Below are 14,526 nucleotides of genomic sequence, written 5' to 3'. Positions count from 1 at the left end.
AATAAAACAAATTTTTTTAACAATTTAACGAGTTTTGAAAAAAAAGTCCCCAGTTTCTATACTCAAAAATAAAATACTAATGTTAAGCTGTTTTCGATTATTCGGATATATGACACCTTTAGTCGATCGATCCTTGTGAAATTTGATAGGACAGGTTCATTTGAAAATAGAACACAAAATATCTAACTTTAAAACTCTAACTGGTGTTATGGTTTATATTTAATACATTTTATATATTATATATAAATATATTACAGCTATAAGATATAGTGATCCGATCCGCTTTATATACTGCGTCTTCAAAGTGCAAAGATAGATACACAGATAGGACAGACTGATTTTATTTAATAAAATTTCTTACTTAAATAACTTACATGAAGGCTTAAAAAATTTTAGCGCCTTTTTTTTAATCTGGCAGACCAAAGAAGTAAAATTCAAAAATTTACTTATTAAATTTTTAATAAGTAATATTTAAATATTACAATTTAATACAATTTTAATAATTTAAATAATTTTAATTTTAATATTACAATTTTTTAATATTTCAATTTAAACTAATTGCTTAAATTATTTTCTCCAAATTTTTTACAATCAACATCTTTTTTGATGTATTGGAACATACTGGAACGACGCGAAATATCTACAAAACGCTTTGAATTTATACCTACCGATTCAGAATTATAGATATGATAGCGCTAAAACGACTAAACCGCCTAAACCGTCTGTAACTGCAACTACTACGTTGATTGCGTCACACCTCCATAAAAAAGCCATCCTCAAGACTTCAGGTAAATATATAATTTTTTTATTGACTCAAAATTATGTTTTTTTTTTATTCCATGTTTTAAAGAAACGAAAATACTTCTATTTATCAGTATTATTGATGAATATATGCCGTTTTATAAATGATTGGGAAAAAAGCTTTACTGGTACATGGTACTGGTACAGCTTTACATGTAGAGGAGGGAAGGGAGAGAAAAAAATCGGTGTCGAAAACCAAATGAATGGAAGCGACGTCAGAATACCCTTTTTAAAATATATTGAAATATTTATATATTTAAGATTATATTAAATTAATTTTTCTTATCTAATCATATGGTATATTGAAATGTATTAATAATTGGCTTTAGGCAAAGCCAATATGTTCATGTTTGATTATTAGCCTTGTGCGATTCTAATTGCGTTGGCATTGCGTTTGTCGACTATACCCTGGCACGCTCCAGAATTATCGGTTTACAATTTTCGGTTTCGTCTTGCCTCTCCCCTTCTCTTTGCATTTGATGTTCAAGTTGTGTATGAATTACACGCGTTTGTTTGTTGCGTTTGAAGTTAAATTTTTTAAAAAACATTTAAGTGACCAGGTGATAATAACTAATTCTGGTGAGTAGTGCATATAATGATCTTATTTATTAGCAAGGCCACCAGCACCGAAGAGGCATTGGCAGCCTTAGATTTCGCCTCAGGCCGTGGCATGAAGGAAGAATGTGTGAGTATAATATTTATAAATAAAATATAAAAAAATGTTTAATACCTATTAATTTTTGCAGACCACCGCAGTGACCAATATATTGAAGCGCGGACCCCTAACCAAATCGTTGAAATATATTTTCGTCGAGGACCTCATCGTCCAATACAATATTGACGGAGTAAGTGGGAATAAGAAATTGAAGGCGTTTCCAAATTTGTATGGAGTTTTGATCGGTATGTATTTTAATTACAAATAATGTAAGCAATATCTAATTTCTATTTATTTTATTTACAGATAGTATATCTATGGTGGATCCGGGGAAATCGCCGGAGAAAGTGTTGAAAAAATAATAATAATATAATAATATAATAATATAATAATATAATAATATATAAATATATAATAATATAATAATAAAAAATAATAATAATAAAAAACAAACAAAAAAAAAATAATAATGAGTAATTTGTAATAATAAATGAATAAAAAAATAATTTGTTATTATAATAATAATAAAAGTAATAATAAAAATAATAATAATTTTTAATTTTTTTGAATTCTTTTTTATTGAATGGTTGATTCCGCAGAGTATACCACAGGGATTCCCTGGGGTACTTCCCCAAAGATTCCTCAGAGTATACCCCAGGGATTCCCTGTGGTACTTCTTCAAAGATTCCTGAGAGTATACCCCAGGGATTCCCTGGGGTATTTAGTTCGAAATGCTCTTCGAATAACTGCAGGAATCCTGGAGTATTCCTTGAGGTGTTCGAATTCCTCGATGCGAGGAACTCTTCTATGGAAATTCCTCGATGGTTTGTATGAAACATACCCCGAGGATTTCTTGGGGGGCAATACTATTACCTAGACGTTTCCTTGAGTAATCCTTAAGGTATGGTACTGAAGGGAAATTTCAATTTTTCGTTTCTGTTTTCAATGCGCCGATGTGGTAGTTAGAAGAACAAATAGTATTTTTAATGGCGGCATTTTGTCATCCGATACGTCCGTCACTTATTTTTACAACAATTGTAACAGAATGCAATTAAAAAAATTAATAATAATATAAATATGAAAAGTAAAAAAAAAATATCTATAATAAATAAAAGTAAAAAAAATAATAAATATAAAATAATAAAATAATAATAAAAACGAAAAATTTTTAAAATTGAAACAACCGCTCATTCATATAATCGAACGCAGGACCTCAAGGAGACCTCAAGGACCATAAGGAGAACGCTCCTTATGGAGCGCGCGCTTTCCATCTAGGCTACTCTCCAAGTCGATTTACGATTTTTTAGTGCGATTTTAAAAACGCGAATACTGAAAATTTTATGAACAAAATCAAAAGATTTGAAATGGATACTTTTCAATGTTGTTTGTATTATGTGTTTGTGTATGTGAAGTGTCCAAAAAACTTGTGTTGTCCTTTTAAGGGGAGGGTAAGGTATTAAATTTTTTTGTTTTCCATTTTTTTTTTATTTTTTAAATTGAATGCATAATATCTGAAGAATATTGTGTCAAAATTTCAAGTCAATTAAAGCGAAATTGACGAAGTTATTACTTATTGACGAAGTTGCTTGCAAACGTTTTACACTGGATTTTGTTTTGTTTAAAACTTTAAAGCGTTATTCGCACAACTCACGTTTTCAAAGTCGGTGCCCCTCATAACTTCAAAACTACTGCACCGATCCTTTTGAAATTTTAAACACTATTTCTGTACATATTTTACGAGGTAACGCTGTCGAGTTTTTTTTTTTTTTTTTTCATAGTTTTGATTTTGCAATGACAAATTAACCGATTTTTTCCCAAAAAATTGAGTTTTTCACTTCAAAGTCTTCGAAAAAATTAAAAAATTGCAATTTTCAAAAAACCTTTACAGCGTTACCTGGGGCGAACTATTATCTAACGAATGAATTTTCATTTTTTGATTACAAACGATCCAGCACCGAGTTATGAGGGGCACCGCAATTCAACTTTTTTTGGCGACACGTCCGGACAACTGCTACCATTGCCATATTTTTAAATATTTTTTTGTAAAAATTTTATTAAACATTCTTCTAATGTCATACTTTAATATACCGTTGGTTGAATAAATAAATTTTAACTGTGTCGTCAGGAAAAAAATCACAAAAACATGGCTTTTTTCGCATGATTTGACCTTACCCTCCCCTTAATAAAGTGAAAATGTAAGTAGTCTATCAAAATAAATTTTTAGAAATAAATCACATTTTTAAAAAGAGATTTAAACTAAGTCGGACCGAGTTGAACATTGTAATTTAGTCCGTGTTGTAGATTGTTTAATGTTCTTCATATGAGTGAAATATGAATATGCCCTTCTATGCACTTTCGAAGAAATTTATAATTTAAGAAGGCAACCTCAAAACTTTGAATGTGAATCTGTTAGCTGTGAGACTAGTGCAAGACCGATAAAAATTTAAAAAAAATAAAAGATTTTTAATTAAAAAAAAAAAAACCACACCTACTTTTCCAAAAAAAGACTATGGCTTTAAAACACTAAAAAAGAACCAAATTGAAATATCTTACTTAGTTCGACAGTTAGCATGTTATTTTTAAATAGTGCGCGGTGCCACGCCCACAATTTTTTCAAATCTGAGTTCTTTTGACCATATAAACTCAAATCAAAAATCAAAACTTAAATACCTTGCTTAGTTTTTGAGTTAGTGTTTCTTAAAAAGTGGGCGGTGCCACGCCCACATTTTTTTTTTTAATTTTAAATCTATTGACTATTAAATATCTTGTTTCGTTCTTGAGATATATTTCATATAGGTCATATTTCCTATAGTGCAGTGGGGGGCAAAACACGCACATGTTTAAAATTTGAGTGTATGCAAGCAGAAAAAACAATGAGAGCAGAGCATTCACTGAGCGAAAAAAACGTAGTTTTTTATTTAATTTTTCGTTATTTCAAAAGTTGGAATGGGCACTAAAATAGCGTATTTTTTTTTAAGACAGCTTTGCTAACAACAGTTCTTAAACAAATGAAAAACTGCGATTCCCTATCTATATTTTCTATGGAGAAAACTTTTTCCAACCCAATTTCTAAGAAAATTTTCTCAGTGAAAACATTTTGATTTTTAAGTTTGGGCTGTCAAATGTGAGCAAATGAGAGAGCTTCTAAAAGAATTTGGTAGTGCTTACACTGTCAGTGTGCCGGCAGCGCTGTGGCAGAATTTTCTACCCTATACACGCGTGCTATGTAAAATGACAGTTTTCCCACCACTGTTTTAAAGAAAGCGCGAGAATCCATAACAAAAACAGAGCTGAAGAGTAAAGATAGTAGAAGATATTTCTGATCTCTTTGCTCTCACACTGGTTTGAACGATTTTTTTCCTAAAAGTGCGAAAGAAACAGTAACAGAGTGTGTTGTTCAACCCTGTGGTACAAAATTCCATGCCATTCCATTTTTCATTGAAAAATTCCATCTGAAATTTTTTTTTATAATTTTATTTTGAGTAATTTTATTTACTCTAAGTAAGATACTAATCTAATTTATCTAATCTAATAATCTATCTAACTCTAAAAGATACTAATTTTTGTTTTTGTTTTTGAACAATTAGTTTTTTGTTTAGTTTCTTTATTCTAAAAAAAAGCGAATTTTAAAATAAAAACTTTTACATCTAACCTTTTATCTAAATTCTCAGCAGGCTTTAACAAATTATCTTTAACAATATTTTTAATACGAAATTCTTCCTTAATTAATGCTAAAAATATTTTCTTTATAAGGCCGCCACGCGATACTTCATTGACATACGTAAATGTTGAAGTCGAGGTCTCGTTATTAATGTTTAATTTTTTTTTATTATATAACCTCCTATATATTCCAGAGCATCCTCCGACAATTCGTCAATGTCAATTTCTTTTTGTCGATGTCAATATCAGCTTCAGAGGTGTCCATGCTAAAATCATTTTGATCGTTCTCTTGTGGTTTTTGATTTGTTTGAAAATTTAGGTTTAACCATCTATCAGAGTTGTCCTCTTTCACATTGCAATTGTATGACAACTATTCTGTGTTTTTTTTTTTAGACACACAAGGCTTACTAACGATCACTTTTCTGAAACAAAGAGCTAAACATTTGGCAATTATTACTGTTATTATTATTTATCAATTTTATGTAAGTTGACTATTTTAGTTTTGTCATACCTGTAATATATTTTCTTAATCTATACTTAAATTAAAGCGGAGTCGGATGGTCATGAAGTCCACCCCTCGACCGCTTGGCCAAAAAAAAAAGTTTTCCACTATGTATTGGTTAATACGACTAGTTAAAAGATACTCCATTCCGTATCTCTCCGACAAATAGGCAAATAACTCATCCAGAGATTTGTTGTTAACCAAAATTCTTTTTTGAAAGGGAATAATGTAAGGTTTTCCAACTATCTCCGTGCGCATGATCTCAGACATTTTGGCCAAAGTGTGTCTTTGGATCATGAGATCTTTGCCAAAGGGATGCGTCGTTTCTATGGAATTTGATGTAGACAACTTGGAATTAAAATCGTCAAACCAATCATTCACAAGTTTGAAAAGATCGGCGGTCTCGCACGCGTTATCTACATCATATCCCAACGAATATTATCGTCTTATGGAGCTTGCGTTTGTATTGGAAAACAATTGTGTCGCCAACTTAACCTTCTTCTTAACAAGTGAGTTAACATTAATATGATCTTGTGTAATCCTAAATAATATAGATAAATCAGACCTAGCGCAGTGGTTAATTGCCTGTTGGACTGTCGCCTTTGTCAATTTTTTTCCCATTAACAAACAAACCAGAGTCGATGTAGTGATTTCTAATTAACTTTACCATTTGGTAAAGTTAAGTGGTATCCGAAAACAAAAAATTTTTTAAATTTTCATCTGCTGGATGACTAAACCAGGTCCTTGCTGAAAAAAAACATTTATTTATATTTGACGACTTGCATTATTTTCCTTTTTTTACTTACTCTTTGAAATGCCTAGCTCACTCCAAAGCCTTTGGTTTCCAGGCGTTGCTGCCGCAAAAGATTCCAGTAATAAAAATGAAAGAAGTCGGGGGCGTCGTTAGGTTAGGCGCATTCAGCTTTATTCGCTGGTTACATGAGACACCACACTTAACTTAGTAAAAATAAACGCTACAACCAGAGCGGACGATCGACGACGGCCGACGAGAGAGAGTGCATAGAGGGGCGAGCGCGGATGCGCTCTTCAGCACGGATGAGCTCTTCAGCGCGGGTGCGCTCTTAAGTTCAGCTGAGCGGCGGTCCAACGACCCCTCACCTAAACATCCCGCCCCCCTTGCAATCACTCGGGTTGCAAGAGATCCCTCGTCGTTACGGCTCCGGACACGCTATCATTGGTTTTGGAACCCACGGTGGCCGAACAAACTTGTTCATCCCCCACGCTGGTAGTGGGCAGACGGAAACACGCCGCTCGCGATGCGTCAATGCAGCTCGAGGGCGTACACGGGTCGATGAAGGCCCCCGTGTCGAAGATCCGGGTCCCGGTGTCAATGCGCACTAGCGCAGTCGGCAACACGTTCACGCTGTTCCGCTGCAGCAGCGACGATAGGGTGGGCGCAGTGGCCGCGTCCTGCGGGGGCCCTTGACGATAGGCGGAAAATTGCCTAGGCGCGGATGACACGGGCGGACGAGTGATGGACGGCACCCGATGAACGGCGGACGAAGGCCGTGTTGCGCCTGAAGACTACCAGCCAGTGGCGGAAGAATGCCGAGGAGTTGCTGACGAGCGCCGGGAAGTCGATAACCGTGGACCGGCTTGTGAGTGCCGGAAAGTGGCGGACGAAGGCCGAGAAGCAACCAAACCGCGCTGGGAGTTGGCGGACGACGACCGAACTCCAGGTGAGACACTCCGTGTGCTGTCTCCGCGCTCCATGACCGGTGCTCCTCTTGACGTAGCTGGCGCCGAGCCCGCGGCTTCTCCACGAGGAGCAACAGTGAGGGGTGATCCTGACCACATGTCCGACAGTAGTCCCCACGCCAACACGATCCGTCGGAGTGCTCGTGAGCCAGGCAGCTGGAGCAGAACAGGTTCACGACAACCGCCCGGAAACGCTTCTCGGCACTGAGACGCAGAAAGCGCCGACCCTTCCTCAACGGATGGATCCTTCTGCAGACTCGGCATCTGTGTAGAACTGTGTACTTCGGGTACATCTGCTCTCCAGTGACTGGGCGCTGCGTGGACGTGGCTACATCATGCTGAATATGATCTTGGAATCCAGAATTTGGCTCGGATCAGACGGATCATCAGCTCATTGCCACCGTGCAGCGTGATGCTATGCGTAAATTGAACAAGGAGTCGAGACAGAATTGTGCTCGCAACCTGAATCCGATTCCGAACTGATCTGTGTGGGCACATCTCCCTGATCCAGTGAGTCACCAAGGCTGCGGACAACTCGTGTGGAGAAAATGGACACGCTGCGGGGGTTGGCTGGAAATAATGGTCCTGTCAGCACCCATCCAAAACTGGTCTCCTGACCGAGAAGCGACCCGCAGATGGTAGCCTTCGAATTAAAGAGGAGAATGGACGGAAGAATGTCAGCTCCTAATAACACATCGACTTGGGAGCTCTCAAAGAAGTTGGGGTCCGCCAGGGGAATGTCGGGCAGCCCCTTGAGACGATCTAGCGGAATCGGATATGATGGCAGATTTCCTGCCAACTGCGGAAGAACGTAAGCCGCAGTCTCTAATTGTAGCCCGGGTCTAGACGGCGACCGAATGGAGAAATAGCACAATTTAGTAGACTGCGCGGAAATGGTCTGATTAAGGCCGGAAACTTGAAGGGAAACTTGACAAGGTTGAACAGTCGTTCCGTTATGAAAGTCGCTTCGGACCCTGAGTCTATCAGTGCTCGTGCCTACACGCTGCACCCCAAATGGCACACGTTGATAAGGGCCGTCCCCAGTAGGACGGCTCCTGACCCGGAAGCGAAACACACCTGCACATTCGACTGATCCTCTGTGCCGTTTGCTGGCGTAGGCGGACTTGGAGCGGTGGCGAACGGATTGCCGCGGTGCAGGAGGGTGTGGTGTCGGCTGTGGCATGTGAAGTAGGTATGGGCGCTCGTGCAGTCTCGCTGCTGGTGCCCTCAGGCAAAACAGTTTAAACATAACTTCTTCCTCTTAATGTAGTCATAGCGCCCATTTACGACCATTTCTAGGAAACCCGGACATAATCGAATGGGGTGGTTCTCCCTCGAACAGAGATCGCAGCCCATTTGGCCCGGAACTACTCGACTCTCGTATGAATTGAGCCTCCGAGCAGGGGCAGTAGGAAGTCCCGACCTTGGCGGAAATTGCCCGGAGCCACTAGGCCTGACGTCGTCGATGGCCTCCAGAGTGCGATGGTGCTCCGTCAGGAAGTTAGGAACTAGATTCCTTCCATGTTGGAATTTCGGCCTTATTAGTTGAAGCTTTTGGAAATTATTGGAAGCTTTGAGGAAATCATAAATACCAGGAGTCAGTCCCAAGCCTCAACACTGATGGAGGACATTTCCAGGGCTGTCAGATAACTCTGAATGGTGGCTTGCAGCTCCAGCGCGACCTCGGACTCTTGAGAAATAGCCTGGATGTTGAAAAGGATTTTCAACTGGCTATTGACCAATAGCCGCCCGCTGTCACGCTGCGACAAACCCCTCATGGGTGAGCGGAGCCTTAGAAACAATGGCGTGTGCGTCACCACTTGTTTTGGACAGCCAGTGGAACAACTTCTCTCCTGGGGTGAGCCGCGGGTTTTGGATGTAAATGGCCGTAAACAAGTCTCTGAAGGTGGGCCACCGAAGATAATCACCCGCAAAGACCTCGGTGGAGCCTGAGTAGATTGGAAGGCAATTTTCCCCCAAGGCTGGGCAATACACTTAGAATAGACGGAGTAACAGTAGCTGTACTTCGATTCCAGCACTGTCGAGGTGGCCGCCTTGTCGTCGGACACGGCTAGCAAATCGGAGCAGTTCTCATAGCTCTTCTCCACCTTCTCCCACAGTGCCTGAATTTGATCCCGGTGGACTTCGCACATGTATTGGGAGCCTATTTCCGTTTCTGGGGCGCCCGGAGTATTTATGTTAGCCTCAAATTGGCTAATCCGACCTGTTGTGGCGATGAACTTTTTCAGCGCCACTCCGACCGCACTTTGAGCCATTTTCGCAACGGAGTGAGTCTGCCTCTGTGAAGGACCGGGGATTGTATTGACGGATTCGTTACTCTTTGCTCTTGGACTGGCACTGGACGCCTTAGGCATCAAAAGAGGCGACCGCGGAGACGCGGATTGAGATCTGTCCAAACGGATGGCTGGGATCGAACGCGGCTTTTTGTCGTCTCCCGTGGGCATTCTTAGAATCCAATTCGCTGGTCAACGCTTGTCGACTGACTTGCGCAATAGGTGCCTCGTACGAAACGGTGGTTGGTTACACTAATGTGATGAGAACGGTGAGATCGCGGATGAAATGCGATTACAAGGAATAAGTGGAAACTAGTGGCACCGACGTCGAAAGGAAAGTCGTGTGCGGCACAATTCGAGGCGGATGTTGCCTGATGCGGAGTAGAAGCAGCGTTAGAGGCACAGAAAATGGACAAGTACCGGAAAATTCGTGCTCGTTCGGAAAAAAAAATGATAACGATCTATATATGTATATTTATACAAGTGCGGCTCGTACCACACTTATTTCTGTTATAACTATATTCGAACTTGCGGAGCCGGAAAGGTGGACTTGACTTTGGCTTGGATTTAACACAAAAAAAAAAAAAAAATTATTAATAATTTATTTTTGACTAATTCTCGGATTTAATTGAAACCTTAAGGTGGACTTGACTTTGGCTTGGATTTAACACAAAAAAAAAAAAATTATTAATAATTTATTTTTGACTAATTGTCGGATTTAATTATTATGGAGCAGGAAAGGTGGAGTTGAAACCTTAATCTTTAATTAATTGGATTTAATTATCACGAAGCCGGAAAGGTGGAATTGATATATACTTGCTTATACTAGTTGGCAAAATTATTTTGACGACCCCATGAAATTATGGGGAATTATTCGATCGAACTGAGGCGATGTTAAGGTGATTTTAAAAATTTGTATTTTTATATCCTTGCAAAGGGTATTATAATTTTAGTTAAAAGTGTGCAACGCAGTGAAGGAGACATCTCCGACCCTATAAAGTATATATATTCTTGATCAGGATCACCTCCTGAGTTGATATGACCATGTCCGTTTGTCTGTCCGTCTGTCTGTTTCTATGCAAACTAGTCTCTCAGTTTTAAAGCTATCGACTTGAAATTTTACACACACTCTTCTTTCTTTTGCACGCAGTATATAAGTCGGAACGACCGGAATCGGCCGACTATATCCTATAGCTGCCATATAACGTATTGATCGCAAATGGTAAAACTTCGGTGTTTTTAGAGTGAGAAATTTTACATGAGCGCTATTTTTGGCAAAATAATACGACATGCCAAATTTCGTAAGGATCAGCCGACTATATGTTATAGCTGCCATATAACTGAACGATCGGAAATGACCTAACGTTCGTGTTTTTGAAGATAGAAAGCTGGAACTTGGTACAGATTATATTTTTGGTCAGTTGATCCAACCTACCGAATTTCATAACGATCGGCCGACTACATCTTATAGCTGTCATATAACTGAATGATCGCAAATGGTTTTTGGTAGAAATACCAACTTTGGCATGTTTGAAGATAGAACATTGGGACTTTTTTTAGATTTTGTATTGTAATAAATTGGATTATATATTCATATTCCCATAAGGATCGGCCAACTATATCCGATGTTTGCGATATATATCCGGTTTTAGCTGCAAGGGTATATCAACTTCGGCTCCGCCCGAAGTAAGCTTTGCTTTCTTGTTTTTTAATAAAATACTCAATTTTTGTGCCCATTCCAACTTTTGAATTAACGAAAAATGAAATAAAAAAATACGTTTTTTTTCGCTTAGTGAATTCTTTTCTCTCATTGTTTTTCTCTGCTACGCACACACTTAAATTTTAAACTTGTGTTAGTTTTGCCCCCCACTGCTCTGCATATTGGCACTTTAGCTCACTAACGTGTGACCTCTTTTTTTTCATTTTCCTGCCGTTCCGTAAAATTGCAATAACCGGCGACACGAAATCCACGACCGTGTAGGGACCGTCATACCGTGGCGTAGTTTTGCGGCGAATCCCTCGGCCGCCTTCGACAAATGGTGCTCCTTTGACCACACTGTATCGCCGACCGTAGGCTCCACTTCCGTCTCCAGGCCGTGCCTGGTCCTGGACCGCTCGCTCCATGTTCCTCCGCACTATCTCGAAGACTTTCTTTAGCTTTGTCGCGTTCTCCGCTGGCGTGCCTTGTTCAGCTCCTGTGCTTACAGCGTTTTCGTCGAACAAGGCTCGCGGCATCCTTGGCTCCCTGCCCTGCGTCACGAAACACGGCGAATACTCCGTGGACTCCGATACTGCCGAGTTCAATGGCAGCATTAGCTCTGGCCAGTGCTCGCCCCACGTCCTCTGATCTTTCCCAGCGAACTGGGCGATCATCGTCTGGACCGTCCGGTTTGCTCTTTCCGTGGGATTCTCTTGCGCCGTGTACGGGGCGGTAAATTGGTGGCGCACGACGAGTTCCCCGAGAAACTTTTTGAAATTAGAAAACAGTATGCCGTTGTCCGTCACCATTATTTTGGATACTCCATTTCAAGCGAAAATTCTCTTGCGGATCGCCCTCTGTAGCGCCTCCGTCGTTGCTTTTCGAAGTGGCACCATTTCCGTCCACTTCGAAAACCGATCAATCATGACCAACACCATTGTGTTTCCATATTTCGATCTGGGATCGGACCTACAAAGGCCGCTCACAACACTGTTGCCCATGGGTCTTCCGGCTCCTGCGTCAGAATCTTTCCGGCCGCCTGCACCTGGCTCGTCTTGTACCTCAGGCACGTCTCGCACTTTCTGGCATACTTCCGGATTTCCCTCTGCATCCCTGGCCAGAAGTATCTGGCGGCCACTTTGGCGATTGTTTTCCTCACCCTCAGTGGCTTTTTAGCCACTTCAGCGCCTTATGGTCCGTGATCGCGTGGAACTGGTATCCCTTCATGTAGTTTGTCTGAGTTTTTTTTCTTAGTCCCCATTAACGTTCGACTGCCGTACGCGATCACTCTCTCGCACTCCTCGGTGTCCAGGGTCAGGACGGCTCCGTCGCCGTAATCGCTGGCGTCCGTTTGCAGCACAAATCTTCTTTCAAAATCTGGGCACGCCAGTACTGGGTCCTCCGCCAGCCGTGATTTCAATGTCTCAAATGCCTCCTGGTTTTTGGGTGTACAATCCCATTTCGTTCTCTTTCGCAGGAGATCGTTCATGGGCTTCGCGATTCCTGCAAAATCCGGTACGAACCGCCGGTACCAGGATGCCATCCCAATGAACTGGCGTACTCCCTTGACGTTTGTCGGGGGTTGCAGCTCCGTAACTGCGGCGAACTTTTCTGGATCCATTCCGATCCCCTGGCTCGTTATTCGGTGCCCCAAGTACAACCGCTCCTGCCTGAAGAAATTACATTTTTCCGCATTTATTCTTAGGTTCGCCGCCTTCAACCTCCTGAACACCTTCGTTAGGTTTTCCATGTGCTCCTCCCTGGTGCGTCAGATCACGATGATATCGTCCTGATATGCGAATGCGTGTGGAGCCATATCCGGGGCTATGACCTGGTCCAGGGCCCTCTGAAACGTTGCCGAGGCTGAGTGCAAACCGAACGGCATCACTTTCCGCCTTTCCCAGGTACAGTGAAGGCGGTGTATTTCCTGCTTCCCTCCTCTAACCGTCCGCACATATTTTAAAACCTTATTCCACGCACATGGTGCCTGGCCAGACCCCTATACGTTTACAAACATTTGTATGGGAATTAGAGTTGCATGCGGTCGAATTTTTATCTTGAATAGGTAAATTTTTGTATTTCTTACCTGTTTATTTTATTTCGACCTCGACACCTATGTGAGGAAAAATAAACTTGCAAAAATATCCGGAATGTGAGAGAAAACAACTTTTTCTTTCGTTAATTTTTATCATTTATTATGAGCCAAAAAAAAGTTTTTAATACAAAAGAAATGGAATAGTAATGAGTTTTGTAGTGAAACATAACATTAAATTTCTTTATGTCTTATTTCTTATCGCTTCGAGTTTCATTGCTTCGCCTTCAACATTTTTTGTGTAATGAACGGTGGAGAGCAAATTGACCACTTTATTATTTTTTGGTACGTAGCTGCAAAGTGAAACAAGATTGTCACAAAAATCAAACACAGTTGAAAAGAGTGGCCGTTTATTGCTTTTTAAAACTTCTTTGGGAAGACATCTTTTGTTAGATCGAATAGTGCCAACAAATGCGATGCCAATAGCAGCCAATCGTCGAGCGCCGTCTAATGTTGTGAAGAAATTATCGCTTATCATTGTTCTGCCGCTGTTGCAAAACTTTCAGCTCCTTCTTCTTTTCCAGTGTATAATTTTCCTTGTAATGGAAATTTCGTCTTCGAATCGCATGCCCACCATACTTTAATGCCATACCTTGCTGGTTTGGATGGTATATATTGAGTGAATCTTGTTCGGCCTCGATATGGAAACAGTTGCTCGTCAACAGTTATATTTTCATATGGTTCATAATATCGTACAAGATTTTCATTCAAGAAAATCCATATATCCCGAATGGGTGCTGCTTTGTCTTGTAATATGCACATTTGTAGAAACATGTAGCGAGGTAACACTGTACCCTGCATGCATATAACAAACAAATAAACCAATTCATGTGCGCGAAATATGACCGCCCACTTATGAATTAGGCTAAGTCAGCATTCCCACGCTCCCACGCTGTGCCAAAGAAATGTGTGCATAAGACTGTCTCTCGATACATTTACAATAACTTAGCGTGCATGCTCATGAGACATGCTCACCCTCTCAACATACCACCTAAGTATATTTATATAAGAAAAATATATAATGTAGCTGCTCCGCTGCCGGCTGAACTGGTAGCGCAGCACGCCCCAAACTTATGTATTTAGACTTAAAGAATTCTTTATCTT

The 14,526-nt window shown here is 40.4% G+C and overlaps 1 protein-coding gene across 4 annotated transcripts in view; it reads left to right on the top strand.

Annotated features, from left to right (window-relative positions):
• The window catches only part of LOC138926556 (uncharacterized), a 463,340-nt gene that overhangs the window by 264,778 nt on the left and 184,036 nt on the right, over positions 1 to 14,526 (top strand). For 2 of the 4 annotated variants that reach the window (XM_070281100.1, XM_070281102.1), the window contains exon 12: positions 677 to 788. In XM_070281100.1, the coding sequence (XP_070137201.1) occupies positions 677 to 788 (112 nt within the window). Of the gene's footprint in view, positions 1 to 676; positions 789 to 850; positions 1,022 to 14,526 lie in introns of those variants that run through there. The other 2 variants (XM_070281103.1, XM_070281104.1) reach the window with 2 other exon arrangements.

This window comes from Drosophila bipectinata, chromosome 3R (assembly GCF_030179905.1).
Source record: "Drosophila bipectinata strain 14024-0381.07 chromosome 3R, DbipHiC1v2, whole genome shotgun sequence".
NCBI lineage: Eukaryota > Metazoa > Arthropoda > Insecta > Diptera > Drosophilidae > Drosophila > Drosophila bipectinata.
This window is presented reverse-complemented; position numbering and strand designations above follow the sequence as displayed.